This window comes from Balaenoptera ricei, chromosome 11, assembly GCF_028023285.1.
Source record: "Balaenoptera ricei isolate mBalRic1 chromosome 11, mBalRic1.hap2, whole genome shotgun sequence".
Taxonomy (NCBI): domain Eukaryota; kingdom Metazoa; phylum Chordata; class Mammalia; order Artiodactyla; family Balaenopteridae; genus Balaenoptera; species Balaenoptera ricei.
Genome location: NC_082649.1, coordinates 101561308 through 101575688, shown reverse-complemented (window position 1 = coordinate 101575688; position 14381 = coordinate 101561308). Strand labels below are relative to the sequence as shown.

General features: G+C 41.8%; 1 protein-coding gene across 1 annotated transcript in view; it reads right to left on the bottom strand.

Moving 5' to 3' along the window:
* SYN2 (synapsin II) overlaps positions 1-14087 on the bottom strand; it is a 158412-nt gene extending 144325 nt beyond the window's left edge. Inside the window, exon 1 of the mRNA XM_059940399.1 lies at positions 13625-14087. Coding sequence (XP_059796382.1) covers positions 13625-14004 — 380 coding nt within the window. The 5' untranslated portion in view covers positions 14005-14087. The remainder of the gene's footprint in view (positions 1-13624) is intronic.
* Between the last annotated feature and the right edge of the window lie 294 nt (positions 14088-14381).

Sequence of the window (14381 nt, the reverse complement as noted above, 5' to 3'; positions counted from 1 at the left end):
ATATCTCGACTTGGGTCATACTTTATACTTTGTAAACACTCATTGAACTATTAGTATTTGTGCACTTTTATACTTCAACTTTTAAAAAGTTTACAGGGAAAACAAACCTCTGGGAGATATAACAGACTGAAGGTCATAAGGTCCCAGAGCTCCTTCAGCCTGGGACTATACTCTCTGACATCCTTGTATCCACTCCTTCTTTTCCACGGCCATGGTCCTATTAGAAGCCTCCAGTCTCTCATAGATGGAAAACCAAAACATGCCTCTAAATTGGTCTCCAGCCCTGCCCAAGTTCTTCCTCCTCCCCATTTTCTACAGTGTCCCCAGATAAACCTTACTAAGCACGGCATTGATCAAATCACTCCCCTGTTCCAAAACCTTCACTATTCCCCACTGACTACCTCTGAGTTTTGCATTCAAGGTTGTCCTTATTGGATCCTAATCTACTATTCCAGGATCAGCTCATGATTCCTCCATATCTTAACCCACTGCCTCAATCAAATCACTTACTGCCTCTGAACACGGCCCATGCTTTTGCCATGTTCATGTTGTTTTTACTCTTCTTTTTGCTGTGCTTCATTCTCTAGGAAAAGGACTTGGGCAGAAAGAAACTAATCATTTGGTAAAGTGATAAAAAGCTTAACAAAGTCTATTCAATCCCTAAAGCTACCCAACCACATCCTCCATCCTCCCTCACTATTTCCTTGGGGGGAAAATAATACTTTAGAAACTTCTATTTCATCTTCAAATGATAAAGATTGACTGCAAAATATGAAGACTAAATCTAGCTCCTGGCAAAAAATAAAAGTAACTTTATCCCTCTGCTCCTTGGTTACCTACATGATGGTGATGATAACAATGATTTTTTTATTCACATAGCACTTTACAGTTTACAAAGCACTTTTATAACCTACTTTATTTAAATAAAGTCTCACAACAACCCTGGAAAGTATGCATTCTCATCCACATTTACACATAAGGACACCAAAGCTCAGGTGACCACTAAGATTACATTCCTGTTCTCATATTCCTGGGATTCTCTGCAATAGATGAGGTTTATTCTTGACAACTTCCTACTACTCTTCTGAGCATCTCTCTCACCCCCTCTCCACTCCTCCATCACCAGGTATCTATTTTTTATTCCACCCCTATAGAGTATTGCTCTCGTATTGTGGTTATTTATAATCTCCGATATGTTGCCTGAGACCACCACGGCATTGATGGTATTTATAAATCCTAGAAGTATTTATAAATTCCAGGAGGTATCCTTTACAGGTATTTATAAATTCCTAGAGGCCTCCAAGATTAGAAAGTCATTGAGAACCAAAGAATGAATTTTAAATGGTGAAGATGTGAGAATGATATTTAGAGAAGGAGACTGTCCCAAGAAAGTCATATTCCTTCAACAATTTTTTGAGGCCTATTATTGGCCAGGCTGCTAAATGCTGAGTCAAAGAGTAAAACATGGCCCTTGCCCTGAAGGAATTCACAGCCCAGTACAGACCCCACAGGTGTCAGTCCTACACAGAGTACTGACTCTAGCTCAAAGAATCTGACCCTTAACGCCACAATCACAGAAGTTTTTTGTCAAATTAGAGCAAATCCCCAAGAAGACAGTCTACGCACTGTTATCCATTCCTCTTCATTGACAATGAATATCCCATTCAAAATCAAGCTGTCAAGTTAGCAAATCAACCAGTAAAATGCCAAAAAACCAGAGCAATCATTTCACATAATATATTTATAAACAAACATTAGGGAAAACATTCAACTCATCTGTACTCGTAGAAATACATGGTAAAATAGCCAAATACTGCTTTTATACCTATTATATTAACACTTAAAAAGATAATATTGTATGCTGAAAAGTGAAGTGAATATAGTTGATGGACTGCAAACTGAAAAAACCTTTTACAGGAAGCAATATAGCAGTATCTATCAAAAGCTACATATATCATCATAATTTTTTTTTTAAGCAACCCTCAGAAAGGCATAGCCCCAGTGTCCCAAAGGCTTTCGAAGTGTCAGTGATCAATGTGTCCTGCAATTCTCATTAATTCTGGAAACTAATTGCGTTCTTCATTTAGGTTTGCGCCAAGAGATCCAACGTTAAGAGTCGTATTATCATAATCTTTGATCAAATAGTTCATTTCCTGAAAACTGAGAACGCCTATGGTATTACTACGTAATAATGTTGAAAAATTGGAAGTCAACAGTTCTCTAATAGAAACATAATTGAATAAATCATGGTACAACAGTTATTAAAATACATAATAATTATTAAGACTATATTACAATATGTAAACATTATTTACAAGTAGAAAAAACAAAATATGAAATTATAGCTAGATAACAATCACAATTATGTAAAAATATGCCTGCCTTTGGACAAATATTGGAAGAGAACATAAAAATGTGGCAGCAGCTGCTCTATTGCTATGGTGAAATTATGAGACAAACATGTTCTATTTAAAACTTCGTTTAATCATGTTGATATAATAATAAATCATCCTTCATTACACTGCTTGTTTAATTGACTATCTTCCCAAATAAACCATAAGCTTTGTGAAGACAGAACAACGTCTCTTGTGTTCAGCATTATAGCACTAGTTCCCATGGAATACTTCATGAAAGAATTAATGAGATAAATGGGAAACCTCAAAATAATCCCCAAGAAGGAGAAAGGAAGTAGACCAGTAAAAACAAACAAAAGGTGGGAATTCCCTGGCAGTCCAGTGGTTAGGACTTTGCGCTTTCACTGCCGAGGGCCCGGGGTTCCATCCCTGGTCGGGGAACTAAGATCCCACATGCTCGAGGCCAAAAAACCCAAAACAAAACAAAAGGCTGATCTCTATGCCTGTTTTTAAGCTCTAACTATGGGAAAAACCAAATCAACTCATTGAAGAATCTCTGGGAAGTCTTTCTTCCCTCAAGGCCACCGCCCAGACCTTTGCTCTTGAAGGGTCTGGAGAAAGGCACAGGGTTCTGCTAAGTAGACACAGCAGCAGGGTGCTTCCACGATATTCAGGGAACATGTGGAGTCAGAAGGGACAGGAGCTTCAGGTTCTTTCTCTACCCCAAACTCACTGCCCTTTGACTCCCAGAATCTTGCAAATAACTATAGCTAGAATTAACGGGAAGAGGGAGGGGGATGTAGCGAGAGGGACCGGCTATGTGGGAAAAAAAATAAGGGCAGAAAAAAATTGATCGGCGGGGAACAGTCTTTTTAGTAGGAACTTAAGTCTGATGCCACCCAGAGCTCTGGCTAAGAAATAAATTTCCAGGTACAAAAGGAAAATAAGAAGCTTTAAAGGAATTGAGCTCTGGAGTGAAAATCCCCTCTCCTGACAACTTAAAATCAGTCTGAAATACACCAGAGGCACCAGAAGGACTCTAAGTCATCAGAGTATTACAAGCATTAACAAAAAACACATAGGGAAAGGAGACAATCTTTAAGTTATTTTTCAACCAACCTACGCAGCACCTGTCACAGACCACACAGGCACTTTCCAGCTTAAGCAATTTCTTATCTGTTCTTGGTGCTTTGAGGCAAAGGGATCATAATTGATTAATGCAGAGCTCAGAAAGTTTAGCTGCACAGAGAAAAGGGGCACTGAGTAAGGAGAAAAGGGTACAGAGAAAGAAGAATCTAAATTTTACATACAGCTCTACCTATTTCATGTTGTAATTCTAAGCAAACCACACTCTCTTTGAGCCTTGGTTTCCTAATCAAAACAGGCAACTATACCAACTTACCTCACAAGGTTAAGGTGACAATTAAATGAGATGACACATGCAAGTCGAAGTATATAATAAATTATAAAGTTTTACTTAAACATGTGACCTAACTACAGAATCACATATGCTACAGTTTCCTTCCAGGATGAAAGTTCAGTTCAGTGCATTTTTCAACCTGATCTGACTGTATACGTCATCTGGTGGCTACAGGAAAATCAATCTCATCCCCCTTTGCCAAGTTTTTTCTTTTAAAGAGTAGACTTTTCATGTGGGTGCAGGGCAATAAAGAATGATTCTCTTTGTCCCCCAATCTTAATGCTAAAACTGCACTATTCATTACTTAGGGTCAGAGAAGATTTTTTATTTTCCAGCTTCTTCTATGAAAATGCAAAAACTTGTGAAAAGGGATTGCCAACAGCCATTAACAACTCACACTGAGCAAAGATTAACTCAGCCTGCTGAAAACAAAAAGCTAGGAAATAAGGATGCCAACAACAATTTGGTCAATTCCCAGGAACCTCTGGATTTCAAGAAGGTTCCAACCACCAACCACCAAAATTTCCCCCCAATTCCCATATTGCAGCATCTAAAAATCTCTCAGACTATTTCTTACACTGAAAAACAAGACCTCATGTCCCAATTTTGTTTTAGAAAATATGTTCACCTCTGGAATGGGTCCCAGGTCACAGGAGTCCATGGACACAAAGTGAAAGGCATCAGTGGGGGGAGAAGACACAGAAAAGTGAAAAAACAAAATTCACCATTTCCACAGCTCTGACTAGAATCAGCAGCCCTGATACTAGGGAAAAACCTATTTTCTCCCCTAAATTTTTACTCCTAATTAACTAGAAAAACTTCCCATGACAATACTTAAGAGGAAATTAAGTGGGGAATTCCTCCTCTTATCTACACTCAGTCCCACCTGTTGCTACAGTTTCAGTCCATATATATTTAAATCTGTTGTGTATGTTACAGTTTGCAATCTGACCTCACAACAATCCTATGAAGAAAGTAGGGCAGCTTTTATTACTCCAATTTTAAGGATGAGGAAACTGAGATTCAGAGAAGAATAGAAGCTTGCTATGGCTGAATTAAACCCAGACCTTCTGACTCCCAATCTCCTATGCTGTCCAAAACACCACGATGTTTCTTGAGGTCTTTTGGCTCCAGTCTTGCCAGAGAAGATAAATACCAGTCCCATCCTTCCTGTGACCACCTTCCATGGCTCTGTTCACTGGCTTTTTGTGTCAAATCTAGCAGTTTCTGCAAGAGAATCCCAAGGTAGCACTAAAGGGAAATCATTAAGCTAAACACCCATGGAAAACAAAGTTTAATAAATGGCTGGAAGAGCTAATATTATTGTTCACTTAATACAAGCTTCCAACTAAATTAGCTCACCATCTAGCTCTATGGCACCTGCAACTCAGTCTAGGAAGCCCACAGCAAAACACAGAAGATCCAAAGGCAGAGACCTGGGTGGGAGTCCTGACTCTGTCACTTCCTGACTATGTGACCTTGGGTAACCTCCCCATCTTAATTCCTTCATATGTAAATGAAAATAACATTAATTACTGCCCCACAAATACTGTTGTATGGAGGATTAAATGAGACAATGGATGTGACAGTGCTCAAAGTATAAAGTTTCTACAAACAAGCCATCTCAAAAACATCTTCCCCCAAGACTGTTTCAAAACATTAGTAATCAGTGTTTTCTAAACTATGTGCAACAAACTACTCCAACCAAAATGAAGGAATATTCATCTAGGCTTGTCCTATTTTTCAAATTTACTTTTAGTGTCATAGAAACCTGTCTACAAATGACTTTACTTGACTTGAAGGCTCCTATAAAGACTCATATGGTAAGCTGTTGCCTCAAAGTTGCTATGAAAATCTGCTTGTCATGGTGGAACTTTTATTGAACATTTCCCAGGTCCCAGTCACATTAGGCATTTTGAGAGTTTATGTCAATTGATTCTCATAAGAATGAGAAATACTTTATCTCCTCTTTATAGATGAAGAAACTGAAGTTCACAAAGAACAAGAAATTGCTCGAGGTAAAACAGGTGTCCGTGTCACTGAGGAAAAGAAACACCAAGGTGTTTAGTGGCAAGGAGAAATTTGGAACACTGTTACCTAGTGATTATAGAGCATGGTGGATAAGCGCGTGGTCTCGGAGCTGCACTACCTGGATTCAAATCCTGAATTCACTATGCGTTTCCTCATTTGCAAAATTAGGTTAATAATAGTAATCTATTTCATAACTCAGTAAATCAGTTAATACATCTACTTGGAACACCTACCTATCACACTGTATACTCGACACATTAGATATTATTGCCATCATTTCTCCCACCCCGCTTATCCAAACCTCACTCCCTCTTTTCCCTGCCCTGAAACCTGTGTGCTGACTAGCCTAAAGCTCCCTTACACACATTTTACTCACTGTTGTTTATGATTTTGCTCTTTCTCTTCCTTTTAACTGAAATGCCTCTCTCCTTCCTCACCAATCTAAATCTCCCTCAGCCTTGAAAGCCTAGCTCAGACCTAGCCCCTTCTGTGAAATATTTTCTGACTTCACCAGCCCACAGTGATTTCTTCTTTCTCTGAACAACTCTTTATACTGTCAAACTATCTAACCTTTAGAAATCACTTGATTTCTAAAGTGGTTTCTAAAGGACTCTGAAGATAAATGATTTAGCTCAAATCCCTAATTTTTGAAATAGAAAAAGAGGCTTAAAGAGTTAAACTGCCTACGGTGACACAAAAAGTTACACGGCAGAGTAGAGGCTTGACCCAGATATTTTAAATGTTTGCGATGCTCTTACCACTAGACAATGCTAATTTTGCCTGCCTTGAGATTCCCTACAAGTTCTCAAAAGTGAAAGCATGTATTATATAATTGTCTGATTCCAAGTATTTCACTTACTTTGTAGCCTTCATGGAAACTAACACACTGGAGTTAGTAGCTCTTTGCTAACTGATTAGAGATCAATCTTTCACTGCTGCCCTTTTGCCCCGCAGTTAAAATGTTAGTAAACATAGGACTCTATAGAACTTAAATTCTCATCATCAGCAGTTGCCCCGCAGTTAAAATGTTAGTAAACATAGGACTCTATAGAACTTAAATTCTCATCATCAGCTATTCCTCAGGGGGTAACAAGGACTGCAGAGGGAATTATATCCATATGTGTCCCTGAGTCACATCACAGGGTCCAACAAGAACAACAAAAAACTCATTCTATATCACTGAAACCTGGAAGTATAAAAGAAAACAGTTTTCAGCTGTGCTACTATTAATATTAGGGCCCTCTAAGGATTCAAGTCCACAATAGAGAAAAGGGACTTCAATTTCCCCCCCGCAAGGCCCAAGCCTCTTTTTGTAGGATTAAATCGGGCTAAAGTTACTGCATAAAGTTGTTAGACCCCTTGAGTGGAGAAATAGATGAGAGGTATATATCCTGGAAAGGGATTAAAGCTGTGTTTGGGAGGAGTGGAATGGAAGAATGGTCCTAGGCAGAAAGAAAAAAGAAAGAACAGACTCTAAAATCTGAGAAAGGCTCCAGTAAACAAAGACATCTTAGTGCCTAGGCTGAGAGAGGGGAAGAAGCAGAGAGCACAATAGCTGTTCTCCAGAAAGGAAGGAAGTGCAAGCGTGGGGTGTTCATGCACATCAGAAAAGGGCAAGCTGGAGAGCTTAATAGCTATTTAATATTTGGAAAGCGACTACTTTTATGAGTCTGCTTTTTCATCATTTGAAGATAAAATGAGACATTGGGTGTGAATATGTTGTGCAAACTGTACAACACAGTGCACATGCCAGGGATCAGGAAATAAATGCTGTTAGCCAACACTTCAACATATGTATACAAAAGTTCTTAGAGCTATCAGGGAGAGAGGAATTCAACCACAAGTCCACAATTCCCATTACTGAGTAGGAAACATACACAGTGGGTATTACAGGATTAGCCCCTTTTTTTCAGGATACCACATGGTAGCAACACTGTAAGAAAGGGGTACTGAATGGAGAGTACTCGAAGATGAGCTTTTCATCCAAGGACATGTTTAGCCATGTACTGACCTATGCCTCCCCTTCCAAAGATTTACAAACATTACCACATAGAATAAATCATAGAGCTAAAGCTTTTGAAAGAAAATGGCACAAAAACTGTAACATGGAAATAATGTAGTGCTGTAAAGGATCTTAGAGAATGTTTCAATCCTCTCATTTGACAGAGTTTAGAAAATCAAACTCCAAAGAGGCAAAGTGGTTTATCAAAGAATACACAGTGGCACATTTTTAATGGTACAAACATTTCTAACCGCAACATCTTCATTCCTCTCTGCTCCCACAGCATCCTATGCATACTAATTACCATACTGTACTAAAATCCTATTTAAATGTCTGTCCTCTCCCCTGCTGGACTGGAAGATCCCAGGGGACAAGGCCTATGCCCAACTTAACCTTATATCCCCAGCACCTGGCTTGTGTTTAGATGCTCCACTGCACTGAACATATTCCAGTTAAAACTGTTTTGTAAATTTGAGGGGAAGGTAGGCAATTCTGGAAAACTTGCTAATTAGGCCTCCATTACATTTTGCTTAGCAAGATATTGAAAAGGCTAATGTTACCATAGACCTGAACTTGGGTACAGAAAGACAGTAAGCAATCTTAGGCAGACAGGGACACTAAGGTAAAAATGGGTCCCTGAAAGCAAGGTCATCATAGTAGCGCAGTCCTACTAACTTTATTATATATTGTTGGAGTTTGATGACTAGGTCTCTAATTAAGAGTCTCCTTCAACCATTTTACAATGACCTTTGTTGAAACAACAATAACACAAATAAGACAGTGAAACTGCTAGTGGGGATATAGTGCAATATGCTCATGTGGTTCTTTTTTAAGCACTTACAACTCCACAGTGACTCTTTAAAAGCAGCAGACACAAACAGAATTTTCAAAGAGAAAAAAGGTTAAATTTAAAGAATCTACTCATAGAGTAACTTAAGAGTCAGAAGATGCAAATTCTGGTTTCCATTCTCTCACTAACTTCTTATTTGACTTTGGGCACATTGTTCCATTTCTCTGGGCTTAGAAGAAAGACTGAAGTTCTAGATCCTAGTTCTGAGTAAATTTGAACAAGCCACTCTGCTTCTTCAGAACAAGATTTCCCCCATTTATGGGACTTCCCTGCTGGCGCAGTCGTTAAGAATCCACCTGCCAATGCAGGGGACACGGGTTCGAGCCCTGGTCCTGGAAGATCCCACATGCCGCGGAGCAACTAAGCTCCTGCACCACAACTACTGAGCCTGTGTGCCACAACTACTGAAGCCCGCACACCTAGAGCCTGTGCTCCACAACAAGAGAAGCCACCGCAATGAGAAGTCTGCACACCAAAACGAAGAGTAGCCCCCGCTCTCCGCAACTAGAGAAAGCCCGTGTGCAGCAACAAAGACCCATCGCAGCCAAAAAAATAAATAAATAAATTTATTTTAAAAATTTCCCCCATTTATAAAGTAACCCGGATTATCTTCCAGCTCTAATAACCTAGAATTCTAAGCTATAAGCTACTGTTGCTATGAACAATGAAATTCAATGTAATCAGTATGTTTGTGTTAGAAACAGGACATGTAGATAAAATATTTGGCAGAGAGAAGCCTCAAACCTCACTGGAGCTTTTCCCCCAAGTTTCAATTCAAATATTTTTCTAGAACTACACACAAGCACTGGTCCAGACTTCTGTACTTCCCCTATTCTTAATGAAATGCCCAAAGACTGACCAGAAAAGAATGGGAACCGGCGCTTCCCAGATAATGCATCAATCGAGTCTCTTGGTTGTCTCCCTCTTTCCTACCAGTGCACTTTCCTTATACCATCCACTGTCTGGACTGAGCCAACCTATCCCTTTTGATTTAAATTCTTCAAGGCTCAGTTCAAATCTCACTACTTCCATGAAGCATTCCCTTCCCATTCTAGCCCACATCCATCTCTCCCTCTTTTAAACGTCTACAGTACAATACACTGTTGTGGTAGGGATTAAATGATATTTGTAAAGAACTCGGTACCACATGTGACATATAGCAGTTACTCAAAAAGTGATAGTACTTGGTGTTGTTGCTACATCTCTAGCACTAATCACATACCCTTTAGTTCAGTGCATCTTAAATTTAATGTGCATGTGAATCACCTGGAGATCTTATTCAAATGCAAAGTGTGATTCAGTAGGCGTCAGGTGGGACCCGATAATCTGCATTTCAAAAAGCTCCTGGTTGATGCCTATTCTGCTGATCCAAGGACCACAGTTCAAATACAAGGGGAAGTTTTTAGTAAACTTTTTTTTAACGTATTTATCTTGTCTATCCAGCCAGATGGAAAGATCTTAGAAGAGAGATACTATGTCTCATTTTTCTTAGCATATATACTCTATACAGAGGTGTTCAATAAACATCTGTGGACTTATCAAATCTGCAATCTCTAGGTACTCTAGATAATCTCTAGAATGCCTGTAATACTGATTTTCAAATTCAAACATTGAGACATTCGAGGTTGAAAAAGCTCACTTGGTCACTGGAATTGGAATCACTGGAACAGAGAAAGGGGAGAATCTGAGAGAAAACTTACCTTATAACCAGTGAGAAGGTAAAACACAGAAAAAACAACATATACAAATGGACGCTTGTTCCTTGTTTAAGCACAAAGATTGTTAAAATGCAATCTTAACTGCACTTCTAATTTAGGTACGAACCTTGAAAGAAGACATGCATTTTCAGGCATATATATATATATATATATATTTTAAAACTAGTAATAATTAACTAAAAAGGTATATAATGAACTTGATATCACGTTTTAGTGGAACAGAAATATTTTTCAGTGATCCATTAATGTGCAATTAACCTAAAGATCTCAGGCAACCAATGAAAACACATTTCAAGCAAAAGAAAGAGAGAAACACCCTCCGATTTTCCCATCAACCTGGCCAGTGATAAGATCCCCAGATTCCATTGCCCACAGTTACACTACAGAAATTCAAAAGAATCTGCTGTGTATCAAGGCTGCTCTGAGAGGCTGCCTATTTTAAGCCCTCCTTTAAATCTCCAATTATTTAAATAGTTGTTAAAACCCTCCGTATTTTAGCATTCCATAATTCAAATGGGACCAATATTCTTAAATTTTACTGGGAGGCTATACTCTGACTTCCTATTCAAGTACCAGGAAAATAATATCGGGCATGTATGACACCTGCTCACAGAATACTATCTAGGTAGCTTAAACTGTGAGACAAATCTATTAAAATCAGTCTTTAGAGCAAAAAGCACCTTTTTAAGTCACTGAGCTTGTCATAAACAGGCATCTGCGCCTTAACTCATAGAGACCTTTCAATAAAACCACTCACCAATATTTAACTGAGATATTTTTAACAAATACAGACACCTTAAGACAGACTCTGCAAAATTCTGAGAACTGCCATTAAGCACAGAAACACAGAAGCACAGAACTGCTGTCAAGCACTAGACTCAAACTGGGTTTATGAGTTTTAATAAATCCATGTTATTACTTTAGAGAAAATCAGAAAACAGCTGGGAGTCAGCCTACAGGAAAGTGGCTTCTATTTCTTCCATCAGAAGTCTAGTCTCCTGGGCAAGGCAAGTTCTGTGGTTCATGCCAGGCAGGCAGTCTTCCTCGAGAATAATACTATCCAAGGAGAGTTTCAAATCCCAAGACACTGAAGCAGTTATAAACACATACCCATACAAATGAGTGTCTTCCTACCTGCGGGTACCTAACTAGTAATTACACCCAAAACAAACGCCTTCAGCAGGAAAGGAGATCAGGACCAGGTATAGGAGGGTCAGATTCTTGCATAAAAAATGAAGCACCAATTTCATTCTCATTTCTCCCCTCCTTTTCCTGGTCTTTCTTCAAGACTCATCCTTTGTGAAGCTTTCTCCAATAACTCTGACCCTCACTCTCAATAACTCTAATCACTTCATTTATTGAAAGCCTGAAACACCAGTCTCAACTAATTATTCTAGATTCCTTTTTGTTAACTGTTTCAAGTTTTCATTTTGTCTCCCAAATTTGAGTGAGTTCTCTGTAAGGCCAGTACACTGCCTAGCCCCTAGAGGGGGCCAATTATTAATATTGCTAATAATATAATAATAATAATGAGGCAATATAACATAAGGGAGTGGCAAAAGTGGAGTCAAATAGGCCTAAGTTCAAATTCTGGTTCTACCATTTGACTGTGAACACATTACTTATTTTCTCTAAGCCTCAGTTTGGTGGTGAAAATTCAACAAGATATATATTAGTGCACCTAGTACAGGGTTTGGCATATAACAGATGCTCAATAAAGCTTAGCTACCTTCACTTCCCACTTAATAAGCACTTGTTGATTTGAACTGAGTTAGAGTAATTCTCCTAGGGGACTGCCAATGGCACCATCATATACTCTCTTACTTTCCCCATTACACTCTTGCGTGTGCCTGTGTCATTTCCTTACAAAGGTCCCTTCAGGTTTTCTACTCTGCTGTCCTAAGAAAAAGCCAACTACACAAGTCAGCAGGAGGGCATCTCCACATCTACATCTCACTTTTATCACAGCCACGCCAGCACTCTCTCCGTCCGGGTCTCCCAGTGAGAAAATGATAGAGAGAGAAAACCAGGGAAGCAGCCAGAAGAGGAAATGGAGATAAACAGCTCTGTGGTCCCTCTGTGCCTCCCTCTTGGGAGGAAAGACTTAGGTCTAGTCTCCAACCCCAACTCTTGTGAGGAAAAAAAAAAAAAACCCTTGCCATGTTCCAGAAGAAAAAGCAACCCCTTTTCCTCACCTCTTCACTTCTTCAAGCCCTTCACCAGTCAATTCCACTATCACCTCCCACCCTAACCATCCCCTGGGTCAACTTCCTCCTCCATAAAACAAAGCCTCTTTTAACTAATTTGTCTTAAATAGACCTCATTCATGCTTTTATCGACTAGAGGTCACATATTCCCTCAGCCTTCACCATTCCAAGTTGGAATATCCCTTAAAAAAAAAAAAGAAGAATTTTTTAAGTTTCCCATCTTCTGCATTAAGGCACATCTCTTTTTATTTGTGTCCCTTTAATGATCCAGAATATTGAATGATGCAGAATACCTCGGTCATCATTCTTCCAGCTGGAAAAAGCCACCATCACTTCCACCCCAAAACACATACTCCCCCACCCCCCAAAATTTTTTTTAATCCACAAATTGGGGATTTGGAAAACCACAAGAATATTTGGGGCTGCAGAAAATACAAGAATTGTATTATTCTTAAACGAGTTCACCACGCTGCACGGGAACAAGTCCATGTACACCTGGGCTCCCACACCTGTGATATGATCAACTTTGATGTCAGTACTGACACCAGCCTTAATCGGACCAGGTGAAAAAATACCCCCTCGCCCTCTCCCTTCCCCGCCCCCAAATACCCATCTCCATTCCTGATTCGCCCCGGGGCCCATAAAGCAGAACCTTTCTTATTGGCCTTAATGTCCCTCGGAGGATCTGGGACCCTTTTCACCTCAGCTTTGATGTATCGAGGCAGAAAAGTCTGTTCCCTCCACCCCTCCCTCAAAAAAAAAAAAAAAAAGACTATTTCTTAAGACTCTTCCCTGTTGGATAGTAGCTCCAGCATTTATGTGTTGGGGGATTTGAGTCAACTGAGGGGCTATTTTACCGCAGGCTTCACCTTTCCAGGCTGACCAGTGCCTCCCCCCGCCCTCGACACACACACGCTCGCTGGACCCCCTCTCCTCGCGGCGGGACCCCAGACCCTCCTTTTCGTTGCTCTGACACCTCCCTGGGAGCCGGAGCATCCTCGGAGCGGCCCCGAGCCCCGGGCGGCGGCGGCCGGGCACCTACCAGTCGGTGTGCGGCTCGTCGACGACCAGCAGCACCTTGGCCTTCCTGGCGGCGGCGGGCGCGGGCGCGGGCGCGTCCACCAGCCCGGCCGAGGCTGCCGTTTGCTTCACCGCCTGGGAGAGCGAGCTGAAGAAGCTGCTGCCCACCGACGGCGCCGGGGCCGGCTGCGGCGCGGGCTGCGGCGCGGGCGCCGGGGCGGGCGGCGGCCTCCGCTCGGGGCCCGGCGAGGCGACCGGGGGCTTAGACGAGGCCGAGGCCGCGCCCGGGCCGGGGGGCGGCGGCTGCTGGGGCTCCGGCCGCTGCAGGTCAGTCATGTAGCCATTGGGCAGGTTGGCGATGAAGCTGCTGTCGGACAGCCGGCGCCGCAGGAAGTTCATCATCTGGCTTGAGGGGCTGAGGGCGCGCGGGGCGGCGGAGCCGGGAGGCGCTGAGGGCGAGACGGAAGCGGCGGCGGGGGCTGAGGCGGCTGAGGCGGCTGAGGCTTGGTGCGCGGCGCGCGAGCCAAGCAGACAGCCACGGCCGACTGGGCTGGGCGGGCGGGGAGGTGCGAGGCTCAGAGCCAGGGAGAGGGCGGAGCCGGGGGCGGGGCCACGGGTTGTCCCGCCCCGCGCCGCAGAGCCGGCGCCGCCCCAGACTCGCAGTGGGTGCCGCCGGCTGTGAGCAGCGGGCCTAAGGGGGCTGAGGGCGCGCGGTCTGGGGAGGACCAGGCCTCCTGCGACCTGAGCGTGGCTCTCTGGGGAGGGCGTGGAAGCTAGTC